Source organism: Plectropomus leopardus, chromosome 5, assembly GCF_026936395.1.
Source record: "Plectropomus leopardus strain MGB_pleo_1.0 chromosome 5, ASM2693639v1, whole genome shotgun sequence".
Lineage (NCBI taxonomy): Eukaryota > Metazoa > Chordata > Actinopteri > Perciformes > Serranidae > Plectropomus > Plectropomus leopardus.
Window position 1 is genome coordinate 34,656,467 of NC_142180.1, and position 15,595 is coordinate 34,672,061.

Below are 15,595 nucleotides of genomic sequence, written 5' to 3' on the forward strand. Positions count from 1 at the left end.
GACATCACATAAAAGTAAGTCTGTAAAAACTGGTTTTAGGAAGGATTTAAGAGAAGTGTGTGATTCTGCAGCCGTATCTCCTCAGGCAGGTCGATCCACAGCCGAGGGGCCCTGATGTCTTGGACTGATAGATTAATCCTCCGAGGTGTGCTGATATTTCAGTGTGGACCTGTGAGCAGTTTAAACAGAGGACCTTCATGCTGTGAAATCAGCGGACAGAAAAGCAAACTCCTTGTTTTTGCCTCATAAACATTTCAGCGAGTGTTTGCTGTCGACATTCAACATTCAACATTCACACTCTGCTGAAGTGCAGAAAATCTCCTGAGCGTGTGAGCGTGCGTTATAAAGGTGAGGGGAGACGGCTGATCAGAGACGCACCTCAGGTCCATGTGTCCTGATCACAGAGGACATCAGCTCTGTGTTTATTGCCTCAGTGACCTCCGTGTCTGTCCGCTGGCTCACTTCCAGGAGTCACTTAACCCTTTAAAACCCGAGCAGATTGGTTTGGTTTCTTTCAGGGAGAAGGCAATGAGCGACTTAACAACACATGCCCCCAAAAAAGCAAGATATTTATTTAAAAAAAAAATAAATAAATAAATCTTTTTTTTTAAAGAGGAAGAAGTTTCAATAAAACAACCTTAAAATAATAAAAAAATGAACAAAAAAAGTAAAAAAAAACAAAACAAAACAAAACAAAAACAAATAAGGAAGTAACCTGGAAAAATGCAGATTAGTTTATATTATTTCAGGGAGAAGACAATAAGCATATTTACAACACACGGCCCCCAAATTAGCAAGACTTTAGTAAATAAAAGTTTCATGAAAACTACCTGGAAAAAAGGGGGAAAAAATAAAATAAAATAAAAACAAGAAAATTACCTGAAAAAATGCAGAAAGTTAGAAAAACACATATGTTTACTTTTTCCATGTAACACAATTTAACATAAATATATTATATAATGATTATAATTTTTTTCTGGGCGTTTTCCCTAGTTTTGGATCTTTTTTCTAATAATATTATTTAACATATAAATTATATTATTATATTGATTACATTTTAAAAAAAAATTCTGGGCATTTCCCCAGTTTTCGATCATTTTTGAATAATAACATAATTTAACATAAATATATCATTATAATATAAATATATATTTTTCTGGACATTTTCCCTAGTTTTGGATCTTTTTTCTAATAATATTATTAAAAATATAAATTATATTATATATTGATTACATTTAAAACATTTTCTGGGCATTTTCCCAGTTTTCGATCATTTTTGAATAATAACATAATTTAACATAAATATATCATTATAATATAAATATATTTTTTGGGGCGTTTTCCCTAGTTTTGGATCTTTTTTCAAGTAATATTATTAAAAATATAAATTATTATTATATTGATTACATTTAAATTTTTCTGAGCATTTTTCCTAGTTTTTTAAAACATAGCTTAACATGAAGATATGATTATGATGATTATATATATATTTTTTTTTTTTCTGGGCATTTTCTTTTTTTTTTTTAATCATTTTCTAATAATTATCTCCTCTTTTTAAAACTACTTTTCAGCTCATTTTCTTTATCACCTCTGACTACTTTCTCACAGTTTTTGAGACATTTCTTGCCAAGTCGGTCTTTGTCTTTTCCCCCTCGTGTTTTTTAAAGGAACTAAACTGACTTGCTCAGGTTCCAAAGGGTTAAATATCTTGTCAGAGGCATCGAACACAGCAGAAGAAAACTGATGCTGAACCAGGTCTTAAAGGGTTAACAAGCAGGATACAATGATCCTACAGTCCGACTCCCACACACAACCTTCAGCGTCCTCTGCTGAACTCTGCATCACCCTGCAGTCACAGCCCCAAACTGCCAACGGTTAACGGGGGTCACTTAACGTGAACAGAGACGTGCCGTGATGAAGTCAGTTTTAGGGAATCTTAATCCACATCAGATGGCTGCAGGGAAATGACACAACCATAGATTATCACACATGCAGCAGCAGGCGATGAGCAGCAGCGTGGACTAACGTCCTCTGTGAGAGCGTCCCCTGAATCAGCTGCGAAAACCCTCATTTCCTCCGTCTGAAACATCAAACACAACCTGAGCACGAAGGTTATTTAGAAATGATGAAAGAAAGTCCCGAGTGCACTGAAGCAGTTACCTCTTTTTCCATTTCTGTCACGCAGCTGTGAGCGTGTGCCTCAATACAGACGTCTTTTATTAAAATGTTAGCTGCAAAACTAAGATAAAGTCATAAATGGTCAAAGAGGATCAGGATTATGAATGTACGGAAGCCCATTGACGTGCTGATGGAACAAAAAAGATCATTTAAGGCATTATTATAAGAAACTACCTCAAAATGTTAAAATAACCTTTTCACAAATAATGAGGAATTTTTCAAAATAATGACTTTTCCTTAAAACAATGAGAAACTTTAAAACAAAAAAATACGAGAAAAGTTTTTTAAAAAATCTCATAATAATGAGTTACAAAAATAAAGGGTAACATATTTGAATTGAGAAATGTTCTCAAAATAATAACTTTGTATGTCAAAATAATGAAATCCTTTCTTAAAATAACATGAAACTTTCCTTAAAGTTTTGAAAACATGTCTCAAAATAATAAAAACATTTGCCAAAATAATGAATTAGTATCTCAAAATAATGACAAACCTTTTTGAAAAAGACTTTTTCCTCAAATATTTTTTTTCCTCAAATATATTGAAAAACTACCAAAAAAAATTACCATTTCTCAAAATAATGGCAAACTTTTTCAGAATAATAACTTAGTATCTTAATAATGAGAGAATTTTTCAAAATAATGAAAAACCCTTTGCGAAATACTGAGAAACTTAAAAAAAAAAAATAAAACCCTCTTTCAAAATAATGATAAACTCTTTCAATAAAATAAGACTTTTTCTCCAAAATTTTGAAAACCTTTTTCAAAAAACGAAAAACTTTCTCAAAATAATGAAAAACTTTTCTCAAAGTAATAAAAACCTTCTCAAAATAATGAGAATCTGTCAACATAATGACTCACTATATTAAAATAATGAAAAACAATACTGAGTTATTATTTTAAGAAATATTAAATTATGCATTTAACATTATCTATTAGCATATTAGTGTTTCGGGTTTACCCACGCCATCTGGCAGGCGTCATGAAGAATACAAGTTACGAGTTTTGTTGTTGTTTTGTTATTATTATTATGATTATTGTTGTTGTGGTTGTTTTCTTCAGACGTGGCTCCTCGTATCTGTGAGCTCAGTCTGTTTCAGGCTCGTTCACCTTGAGAAAAAAGTCTCCGTTCACCAGTAAAACAGTAAAAATGTCCTTACAGCGACTCCCAGTGTTCACGAGCTTCACTGCAGTTCTGCACTCTGGATAATCTTTTTTAACTTGACACATTTATTTGTAATCTTTCTCACGTGGTTGTAGAGTAATTTTATTTTTGAATATCTGTTAATAGTAAAGAAAAGTATCTTGTCAGCTCTGAGGAACATGAATGCGCTCAGTTATTGTAAAAAGATAAACGTGTGTCCGTGTGTAACTTCTGTTTGTGAGACCTGAAGGACTGACGGGGACAGAAGCGTCCCACCAAATCTGAAAGTTAATGTCGGGCTCAGTGCTGACAGAAAAACAAACATCTCCTCAGCATCCTGAGAGCGACGCAGATAATGATGAGATGATGCATAATTTAAAAGGCTTCACTGCAGAGTGAGGCGGCAGGTTTACCTGACACACGGCAGCTTTATTTATGGTTAATGAATATGATTTAGGGTTTGTGGATGAGATTACACTGTGTCCATCAACACTTTGACTTCTGCAGAGATGTGTAATGTAAATTTCTCAGATTTTACACAAAACTGATGAATAAACAGCTCGACTCGCGATTTCTGCTCAGCGTGCAGCAGTCAGAAGCATCAGCGGAGTGATACTTCTACATTTACTGCATCTTTGCTTGAGAGGTTATTAAGTTTATGACAAAACAACCAACTTTTTTTCACATACCCCCCCACCCCCCCAAAAAAGACAAAATGTAAGTACTCAAGAAGCTGAGTTAACCCTTTAAAACAAAGAGCAACATCATTTTTCTTGTGCAGCTTTAGGATTTTTTTAAACTTAAACCCTGTTCAAACTGCTGCAATTTCCTTAGAAAACATGATTAAAAAGTTAAATAGTATGTATATTGTATTGTATTGCATTCTATTATATTATATTATATTATATTATATTTTAAATTTTGATATTCTTATATAGGCCTATTGTCTCCTATGTATGAAAAAAATCATATCTATGTGATTTTTTTAACTTTTAAAGTGCTTCAGTGTGTTAATTTAGCTAAATAAACTGAGACTCACTGCTGTTTGTCGACTGGAGGTGCAACTAAAGTACAGCAAGGCTGAGATATTATATTATGTTATATTATGTTATATTATATTATATTATATTATATTATATTATGTTACGTTATGTTATGTTATGTTATGTTATGTTATGTTATATTTATAGGTTGTATATAGGCCTATTGTGTCCTATGTATGAAAAAATATCATATTTGTGTGATCTTTTGACCTTCAGTGCGTTAATTTTGCTAAATAAACTGAGGCTCACTGCTGTTTGTTGACTGGAGGTGCAACTAAAACTAAACTATTATATTATATTATATTATATTATAATGATGATGATAATAATGATAATAATAATTTAAAAAAGATAAATCCGAGTGTATTTCTGTGTGTGTGTGTGTGTGTGTGTGTGTGTGTGTGTGTGTGTGTGTGTGTGTGTGTGTGTGTGTGTGTGTGTGTGTGTGTGTGTGTGTGTGTGGGGGGGGGGGGTGATGTGTGACAGCCCCGCGCTGCATGTCGGGATACATCACGCTGTTGTTTACAGGATGGTGGAGGAGGATTTCTGTCTCTGATTTCGGAACAAAAGTGTCCGGACGTGTCCCGGCGGTCGCGGCTGCGTGTGTTTCGGCTCGGTGTCGCCGAACAGGTCGGTTTGCTCGGAGCTGGTCGCGCGAACTGAATGTGAGCGAAGCAGCGGCTCAGACTGACGGCCGGTTTTTATTTTTGCAGCGTCACTGACACTCAGGAGGAGAGTTACTGTTCAAATCACAGGTCAGTATGTGACTCACACACACTCACACACACACACGCCGCTCATTTTTACAGCTTTATGTCATTTTCATTAACGGAGCTTGTTTTTTAATTTTACGGTAAGCTAGCTTAATGCAAAAAGCTCAAGCAGAAGTTGGTGTAACCAGTAAAACCAGTGCTGTGCGACAGTTAGCCGCAGTCAGCTGACAGCTCTGTGACAGGTCACTGTGGTGCTGAAATGTGGCCAGCACATGTCATTTAAACAGGCTTATTTTTTTTGGTCAAATTTTACATTTAACGTCAGTTGTTAGCATATTAGCATATTAATAGTGTTTCGAGTCTCACCTACGGTGTCCGGCAGGTGTCATGGAGAAACAATCGGTTAGGTTTTTGTTTTTAGTATTATTACTACTATTATAATTATTATTATTATTATTATTATTATGTAATATATATTATTATTATTTTTAGAATCCCCTACAAGTAAAAGCAACGACGTGTATTTTTTATTTTATCATTTATTATTATTATTATTTAATTTATTTTTTTTTTTTTTTTTTTTACCTCAGTCCAAGGGGCCACTCTTGCAAAATGACTGGTGGCCAGGGGCCAATTATTGAATAAATATTGTTTTTAATTCAATACATTTAATACTTAACTTTGTAAATGCTAAGTGTGTGTGTGTGTATAGATAGATAGAATATTATTGTCTATATATTATTTATATTGTGTATATATATTATATTTATATTATTGTTTTAAGTCTTCAGTGCGTCTTTATATAATATATATTAATATATGTTTATTTATTTATTTATTTATTTATGTTCATTTTAATAGTGCCTTAGTATATTAATTTTGCTAAATAAACTGTAGTGGACACATGAAAAAAGTACATATATTTATGTTTATTTTATATCATTTATATTTTAAAAGTGCCTTTGGTATATTCATTTCACTAAATAAACTTCAGCTCAGTCTTAATTGACTGATGACTGTAGGTGCAACTCAAACAGACTGCGATTCTGAGATTTAACTGTGAGAAATTTAAAGTTTATATCTGGTTACAAGACATTAAAAATGAGGCAGAGAATTAGTCAGCGATTTTAGTCAGTAAGTTAGTTAGTTTTTATTTCTGTGTCCTGCCAAACATCTGGTCCATCCCACAAGACGTCCCCATTTTAGAAAACATGACATAGTAGGAAAACTCCAGAAGTTACATTATTCTATTTTGAATTATTTATATTGTATTTATATATTTTATTTATCTTTAAAAATGTACAGATTTTATATCATATGCTATATTATATATTATTTTAACTGTCATGTTAGTAGAGCTTTGATCAGTGCACCCAATCAATCCTGGGCATATGGACCAAACCCTTTTTTATTTTATTTTATTTAAAAAAACACATGCACATGCTTGGAAGTATTTTTTTACTCATTTAGTCCTCGTGCACACTTGCCTCTCCAAAACTTAACCACCAAGGCGCTACACATCAACAGGGAGGAATCGTCATTCAGTGGGGAACACACTTGGATACAACAGCGGGCCTCAGGCTATTAAAATGTTTGTTGTCTTTCACAGGACTGTCCATTGGGTCTGCAGGTGTGCACCTGAATCCAGCCGAATGTAAGTCACTTTATTTGAACTTGCACTTAAGTAGTTAAACTAGTAGCTAAACTAATGTACATGCAATTAGTTAAACTAATATTTCTATGTGAGGAGTTGCACCCTTCGATGTTCTTTATGTGGGATCACCGTCTCTGTCATTGTGTCATTTAAACAGGGAGGCCCAGATCACGATTTTTCTGTCCATCATTGCTGATCGTCTGTGAGCAATATCTGCAGATACGATCGTGTTTTTGTCTTGTTTTATCAGCTGGTATTGCAGTATTTTAGGTCAGTTGGACTGTTTTGTAGTGTATTGGTGGATCTCAAGGGACTGGCATCACAAGGGGACCTCTGGTAATTTATAAAAATTGCTGAGGACATCTTGTGATTTTGATCACGTGTTTGTTTTCTGCGCAGGGAAATACGGTCAGTAAATTCGCGTAAATTAACACATTGCTTATACTGTGCTTTATGGGGCAAAGACATGGGGAGGGTAATTTCTAAATAACATAAGCTCGCAGGGTAATACTTGTGCCATGCAAATAGAGCTTAAGTCTTGATGAAGAACTGAAATTCACAATGTTAAAGGATGCTGTTCGCTGCTGGAGTCGAAGTTCAGCTGTAAACAAAACAGAGCACCTGAGGAGTACCTGGAAACTTAATTAACTTATTGAAATACTCGTTCTAAAGCGGAGTAGTTTATCAGTAGGCCAGCTAAATCACCAGTCACTGGTAACAATTGGCCGTTCGATCTGGGCATCCCTACTTTTAAATGTTCTTCTTGGATTTCGCTGAATGTTTCGCAGAATGCAATATGTTCAGCTTTCTTGCATTGCGAGAAAATGTTCATGCTTTTCTTCTAACCATAGATGACTTCCTGTTTGAATATCTTATGCAGGAACAGAGCGACTGCAAAGCATCTAATTGAGCGCTACTTTCGGCAGTTAACCGACGGCTGTGGAAATGGCGACTGCACGAATGAGTTTTGCGCATCGTGTAGAGATTTTCGACCTTTGGATAGCAATACAGCAGCTGCCAAAGCGCTTGAGCTGTTTAAGATTAACGCCAAACTCTGTAATCCTCACCCCTCCACGAAAGACTCTGCACATCCAGACTCTCATCTGGACTGTAAGATGAGCGATTCGGACCTCTTTCCCGCCATGGAAGACTTCTCAGGTACCGTAAAACTGACTCTTTTTTATGGACACTAACTTTGAATCGGTTCATTTTGTCAATTCATTTTTCCTTTTACTGTTTTGGTCCAGATGTTAATTACCTCACAGAGAACACAATATGTATGATCCTGAGTTTCTGCGAGGAGAAAGGGGACTACTCGGCTCTCGTACGCGTCATCGGCAGGATTTTCTCCAATGCAGAGGCCTTGATTAAGAGTTTCAGGAAGGACGAACCCAAAACTACAGAAAACCTTGACTCTTTAGAAGCAACAGATGTGGAGAAGCATAAGAAGCCAAGTGAAGAAACCTCAGAAGAAAAAGGTGCTTCCTCTGCAGCTGCTTTACCAGACGAAGGTGTTAATGAAACGTTCGACCCCTGTGAGGTCACCGTGGACATAGACGCCGTGCGGAGAGTCTACGACAGACTTCTAGGACTCGAACAGGTTGAGGCCGCTCTCGTAAACGCAATAATTTACCTCACTCCGAACATGGAGCTTGACCTGGAATACCTTGACGTGTACGAAACAAACCCAGATTACCTGAATATCTTCCTCATCGTGCTAGAAAACAGCAACCTGCACAGCCCCGAGTACCTGGAAGTGGCGTTGCCGCAGTTCTGCAAAGCGATGAGCAAACTTCCGGTGACAGCGCTCGCCAGACTCTCGAAGCTCTGGTCCGTGTACGGTCTCTCGCACATCCGCCGTATGATGGAAACCTTCCAACAGCTCATCACTTTCACAGTCATCAGCAACGAATACGACAGCGAAAATCTGGTGAATGATGACGAGACTGTGGTCACCGCGACGCAGTGTTTAAAGGTTGCCTTCTACGCCAGTATCCTGGGTGGTGACCTGAACTTGGATCACAACGAGGAGGAGGACGACGACTCGGAGTCCGATGAGCTCACCCTGCACGAGCTGCTCGGTGAGGAGCGGCTCTACAAGAAGGGTCCTCGGGTCGATCCTCTGGAGAAAGAGCTGGGTGTCCGACCTGTGGACAGCATTAAACCCCTCATCCCGTTTGAGGATTTTGTCAACGAGTCAGTGAACGAGGTGGTGGAGATGGACAAGGATTTCACCTTCTTCAAGGTCAACGCCGAAACCAAGTTTTCTTTCCAGAGCTGCCCCTTCATCCTCAACGTGATCACCAAGAACCAAGGATTATACTACGACAACAGGATCAGGATGTACAGCGAGCGGCGGCTCACGGCCCTCTACAGCATGGTCCAGGGCCAGCAGCCCAACCCCTATCTGAAGCTCAAAGTACGCAGAGATCACATCATCGACGACGCCCTCGTCAGAGTGAGTCACTGCACGATGTGTTATTGTTACACGTGATGTCATATTGAGGCTACAGCTACACTAATACGTTTACGTTTTGAAATCGAAATTCCAGTTAACGCAAATTTAGCCAATCACTTTTGTGCAACCTTTTTGTCCAATCACCACAACTTATCCACAAAATCACACAGTGACGGGGCTAACCGTTGGTATGGCTGGACCCAAACATTTGGCTATTCGAGTATTCGTGATTAGGGTCAGTTTTCAATTTATGCATTTAGATATTCATTTTTTATTTATTTATTTATTTTTTTGCAGAGGCTGAGTGCCATTCAGTGTTTGTGATACTGCTGCTGCGCCTGCCACACACACACTGACAGGAATGATCATTTTACCCAACGGTTATTAATGGGTTTATTGGAGAGCCGTGTCGGTGTAAGCAACACCCGAACGCAAACACGTGAGCGCCACCTGCCCCCCATCCCCCGCAGCTCACCCCGAAAGGAGCTCTGTCCTAAAGCATAAAGCAGGCGAATTTCAGTATTTTCCATAAATGAGGACAGTTATAATTTCAGACGCACAACGACATTTAAAGGGCTGATTTAGAACACTGGACAGATTGTTGGATTGCGTAACTGTCAAAGTTTTTGTAACTTAATAAACTATAAAGTGTCACCACAGCTCACAAGTAGTGGGAGGCTCACCGGGCTCTCTGTCACGTAAGAGAACGTGTTGCTTCCTCGCTGCACAGGGAAGCCCAGTCTCTCCATCACCCAAGCCCTGGGGCGCAAGGTGTCGGCACGTCCTCTGTCAATATATGTTGATTATTGGTTATTCATTGCACCACACTCTCGGAGCGCAAAGCGTACTCTGGGCACAGACCGAGCAGCAGAAAACCAGGTGAAATCAAAGGTCATTGCACAGTGTCGTTGGCTTGCTTCTGCAGCAGCTCCTCCTCTCAGCCATCAATCTGATCTGATCAGTCACCCCCCCCCGCAACTCAAACTCAAACAACTCAAAACTGCTGAGGGAAAAAAAACACTTATGAAGTTTTCTTTCTGCGTTGTGTTCATGGACCCGCAAGATCCTCAGAATTTAATGAGGGGACACAGAATGATGCAGAGAAACACGCTCAAATGCTGTTTTAAAATGAAAACATATTAGTGTGGATGTGGCCTGAAGCTCAGTCCTGCTGTGAATGATTTTAACCCCCCCCCGTGTGTTGCAGCTGGAGATGATCTCCATGGAGAACCCGTCTGACCTGAAGAAGCAGCTGTTTGTTGAGTTTGAGGGGGAACAAGGTGTAGACGAGGGAGGCGTTTCAAAGGAGTTCTTCCAGCTGGTCCTGGAGGAAATTTTCAATCCCGACATCGGTGAGACATGAAATCACAATTTTTGCATTTCAATCTCATATGTTCCTGTTTTATATCAACATAATGAAGTAGCTTAACATTTGGGGGAAAACAACTGTTTGCTTTCCTGCCGAGAGAGAGGCGAGATTAATACCACTTTCAAAGATGAGTCGTTTTGATCTTTTCATCTGACTCTTTTCAAAAATGCAAATACTTCACAAAATGTCAAACAGCATCAGATTTTTATCTCCTCGTCTCTCTGACAGGAATGTTCAGCTACGACGACGACACTAAACTGTTTTGGTTTAACTCATCCTCGCTGGAGAATGAAGCACAGTACACTCTCGTCGGACTCGTCCTCGGGCTCGCCATTTACAACAACTGCATCCTGGACGTGCATTTCCCCATGGTCGTCTACAGGAAACTCATGGGCAAGAAGGGGAGCTTTTTGGACCTGTCGGACTCACATCCAGTACAGTAACTTTCTCCAGAGTTAATACACAGTGAAAGACAACACATCTGTTCTGTGTTTCCAAATATTTTTTAAAGACAGTGTCTGTTGGTAAAGATGTGATTTGGTCTGATGTAAATAAGCTTATTTTTTTGTCACCTGACGTTGGCAGACAACTGGTCGAGAATTTGGGAGGGGTCGAATCTGCAAACTTAATGTCACCGTAGTACACAGGTCAGACCCTGTGCTCGACCACAGGGAGCGCTTTTTTCATGGGAACACAGTCGGTTTAATGAATAATAGTTTGGTAAAAAAAAGATAAATTAACCAGTAGTTTGAAGGAATAGTGTTGTATTTCTGTATGAATGAATGAACTGTAAACATCGTTTTCCCCATATGGGAACCTGTGACCCCCAACCCCTGTAATACAGCAAATTGTCATTTTCACTTTTGATTTTTGTACGCATTAACACTTCTTCAAGGAACCTTCATTTTGTGCTGATTTTGGCAGCCCCTGGGGACAGAGTTGGTTGCATTTTCATGATCACGATCTGGTTACTGCGTCATAGGTTTTTTAAGATATTTTTTGGGGCGTTTTTGCAGCACAAGTGTGAAGGGGGGAGGGAGAGAGGGGATGATGCAGCAAAGGGCCGAGGCTGGACTCAAACCCGCGTACCCCCACACACCTCTGAAGGAAGAAGAGGGCTTTCAGGATTTTGAATCAAATCCCTTAAATCTATGCAGTCGCTGACCGACCGCGTTTGACCCGTGTTTCGTCTTGCAGGTTCTCTACCAGAGTCTGAAGGAGCTGCTCGAGTACAGCGGCAACGTGGAGGAAGACATGACGCTCACCTTCCAGATATCACACACAGATCTTTTTGGAAACCCAATTTTATACGACCTAAAGGAGCAGGGAGACCAAATTCCTGTCACCAAGGACAACAGACAGGTGAACTTTATAAATGTCAAAAACAACCGTTTTCTTTGTAAAGGAAGAGGACGGTGATTTTAAAGTTAGACTTGATATCAGTTAAATCTACTTTATTCACCAAATTTTACGCAACACTTATTACGCAATGTCTGTTTCTGCCATGTCTGCAGATAGTGTCCAGCTGCATTATTATTAGAAACAATAACTGGCACATATTTCTTGTTCCTGTTTTATTTTTTTACACTTCACAAGCGCTGCAACAGGAACTTCATCGCTTAAAACACACAATGAAAGACTGCAGTTTGTTTTACTGCAGTTATGAAAGAACGTAAATACAACAGGTGTTTCTGCTTTTCTATATTTGCAGGAGTTTGTGGACACGTACGCTGACTACATCCTGAACAAAAGCGTAGAGAGACAATTCAAAGCCTTCAAGAAAGGTTTCCAAATGGTCACAAATGAGTCTCCGCTGAAGTATTTGTTCAGACCTGAGGAAGTAGAGCTGCTTATCTGTGGAAGCAGGGTGAGGAAACAAAGCTTTGTTCACTTTTTTATCACTTTATTGTAGCTGGTGTTTTATAACTTAACAGAGCGATCTTTTGGTGTTTTACAGAAACTTGACTTTGAAGCACTTGAAAAGACGACGGAGTACGATGGAGGTTATAGCAAAGACAGCCAAATCATCAAGTAAGACTCATTTATCGTTCCTCGACAAACACAGCACGTCAGTTAAGTCGTAATTAAAAAGAGAAAGTCTAAAGTTGCAGGTCACATCACAAGGTGGTAACTGATTTTGTCATTGCTGTCATACAGGAATTAATATGTACATTTAGAATTAAATAAAAGAGTAAATAAATCACTAAATGCATCAATAAATAAGTAAATGCAGGATCAGGGACCTCCTACCTCATTAACAAACAGACACGGATATACAGAAATAAACTCCTGTAATTTTACAAAAACATACAAAAAAAGTCAAGATATTTATGTGTGTCTGTAAATAACAGACATTTGTTTATTTATGCATTTATGTACCAATTTCATTTATTTATTCTTTTATTTGTTTATGCATGCATTTATGTCTGTATGTATTTATTTTTGCATGTATGTATATATAATTGTGTGTTTCCCTGCTTATTTATTTCTGTATTTATTTGTACATTTATTTATTTTTCTTTCTTTATTTCTCCTTCTATTTATTTATACATTATTTATTTATTTTCTTTTTTTATTTATATGTTATATATTGCTGTATTGAGTCATACATGTCTTTAGTTATTTCCAGATTTTTTGTATTAATTACTGTGTTCATCTAAACATTTGTTCATTTTCATATTTCTATTAATTTTTTCATGTATTTATATATTTATTTATGTATTTTTCCTTCATTTATTCAAACATTTATTCATGCATTTATTTACAGATACTTGAGTAATTTCTCATTCTCCATAAACATCTTTAATTTCCTTCACACAGAGATTTCTGGGAAACGATTCACTCATTCGGAGAGGAGCAGAAGAGATTGTTTCTTCAGTTTACGACAGGCACAGACAGAGCACCAGTTGGCGGTCTCGGCAAATTAAAAATGATCATCGCCAAGAATGGCTCCGACACAGACAGGTACAGAGCAGTCAGCTTGTCTTTGAGGATTTGTTTGGATATTTTTAGAAACAATAGATGATCCGGTCAAAGAACTTAAGCCCCCTTTTTTTTTTTTTTAAAGATCGCATTATCACTCCAAATATGCATTATTTCTGATTTTTTTCCTCCAGTGTATCTAAAAATATACTCAAATCTGACAATTACATCTTTATTATTTCATTCTTGTCTCAAGCCTGCACACAAAGTTCACACTTGTCTCATTTTTAATGCTTTTACTTTTTATCTCTCAGGCTGCCGACGTCTCACACCTGCTTTAACGCTCTGCTGCTCCCCGAATACTCCTCCAAGGAGAAACTGAGAGAAAGACTCCTCAAGGCCATCACATATGCCAAAGGATTTGGGATGCTGTGACAGGTCCACAAGTTTTTCTACTGCATTTTAACAAAAAAGGGAGTATCACACACAAAAAACAGAGGGATATGACATGAAACAAAATGCTGCAATAACTCTGTGCCTAACCAGCCTCTATGACACATAACTCCGCTGATGGCCTTTCGCTCTGCGGCCTGACGTCCTTCGAGATAGTTTCATATACGGTACGTTAGAGTTCCCAAAGAGTTAAACACGGCACTTGATTTTTTTTTCTTTTGTGTTTTGTTTTCCGAGCAAACGTGAACAATGTTTGGTTTGTGAAACTGTGAAAGTGCACTTAAACACAGGATTTTAGTGAATGCCAGCACATGCAGTATATTTATTGACTCAGTTTGATGTTTTTTTTAGTTTTTCACGGTGTAGCAGTATTCAGTCCTACGACTCTCTTCCTGTAACTGGGAGTGCACTGGGCGTAATGGTGCTCCTTGGTAACAAAGTATATTAAGGTGAAGCCTTTTTTATTACTGCTAACCAAAATAGCCTCGCTGATGAGCTTTATTTCATTTCCTGTCAGTGGGGGAGCAAACTCACCACTAACCTGAAGGTTATTTTGAAGTATTTCTGTGTTGTGCCTCTTGTGTTACTTATGAAGCGCGTGCTGAACCAAACCACAGCTGGTGGTTTGGATAGCTTGCAGGGTTTCAGAATGAGTGGTCGGTTCAGACTTTCCTGAACAAAGTGTTTCTCTCGGTTTGTTTGCTTTTAAGTGTTTCTGATCGCACATTTGGAAGTGCAGCTGCCAAATGTGCAACGCCTCTGTAAGGAAAAGAGTCACATGAAATGTTTAATTTGGCCAAATATCTCAGGTACATAAAGAATGTGCAGAAAATGTGAAACTTATGTACAGCAACTATTATGCAAAGTAAATAAATGTGGAAAGAAATTAAAAAAAAAATGTCATGAGCATGCATTGAAGGAATTTCTACTAACAACAAATGATATGGATAACTTAAAGCTGCTGTGGTCTGTTTTTTAATACTAACGCAGAATCACGAGGGCGTATAATGTGACAGGAGTCAATCAAAGGGATAAACCTGAGGAATTATCACTCAGCTCTGCAGTTTCTCTCAGCTCTGTGTCGCTTTATGGCATCTTTAAACTCTTTGTTTTGTCTGTAACATGACTTTTTTGGTTTATTGGTATTTTAATTGAATTGCCTTTGGTCCCAGCAGGCAACTTTTTACAGCAACATGCTCTGAAAAGCCAGTGTACGCCAGTGGAGAGGCGTGTTCTTTCCACTAGGTGGGGCTACAGCATTATAGTTCGATCTGTGCCATTTTTTATTTATTTATTTTTAACCCTTAGGGACTGTTTGGTGCATTTTATGCACTTTTCATTCTTCTTTTTTTAATATAATTTTGTCTGTGTTCATGCATATGGCATAGATTTTGGCAAGATTGTGTATTTTTGTTTGATCTTGGAATTTCCAGCTCAGCTCCTTCAATAAGTCGAAATACACCGTGGAAACAAAAATGTTACATTCAGACTGTTTAGTGCAAAAAAATGCACCATTGAAACCCATTCAAACTGCAATTTTTGATCCCACAGCCATCAAAGCATAAAACATGCATCATACCAGTTCCCTGTGTCATTCTGGGCTTTTGTCTTGGAAATTGTAATTTTCAATATTTTCCTTTTGATTATACAGTTTTTACCATA

General features: G+C 37.9%; 1 protein-coding gene across 2 annotated transcripts; it reads left to right on the plus strand.

The window, feature by feature from the left end:
* Positions 1 to 4,865: 4,865 nt before the first annotated feature.
* ube3a (ubiquitin protein ligase E3A) lies at positions 4,866 to 15,514 on the plus strand. 2 transcript variants are annotated; one of them, XM_088078059.1, is made up of 12 exons: positions 4,883 to 4,994; positions 5,078 to 5,119; positions 6,687 to 6,731; positions 7,812 to 7,889; positions 7,979 to 9,189; positions 10,397 to 10,541; positions 10,787 to 10,992; positions 11,756 to 11,920; positions 12,270 to 12,425; positions 12,516 to 12,589; positions 13,379 to 13,522; positions 13,795 to 15,514. In XM_088078059.1, exons 4-12 carry the CDS (start codon positions 7,847 to 7,849, stop codon positions 13,913 to 13,915), a joined length of 2,265 nt encoding a protein of 754 aa, XP_087934185.1. In that variant the 5' UTR covers positions 4,883 to 4,994; positions 5,078 to 5,119; positions 6,687 to 6,731; positions 7,812 to 7,846; the 3' UTR covers positions 13,916 to 15,514. The 2 variants fall into 2 exon arrangements, with proteins under 2 accessions (XP_087934186.1, XP_087934185.1); XM_088078060.1 differs by having other exon boundaries at positions 4,866 to 5,119; positions 7,612 to 7,889.
* Positions 15,515 to 15,595: the final 81 nt, after the last annotated feature.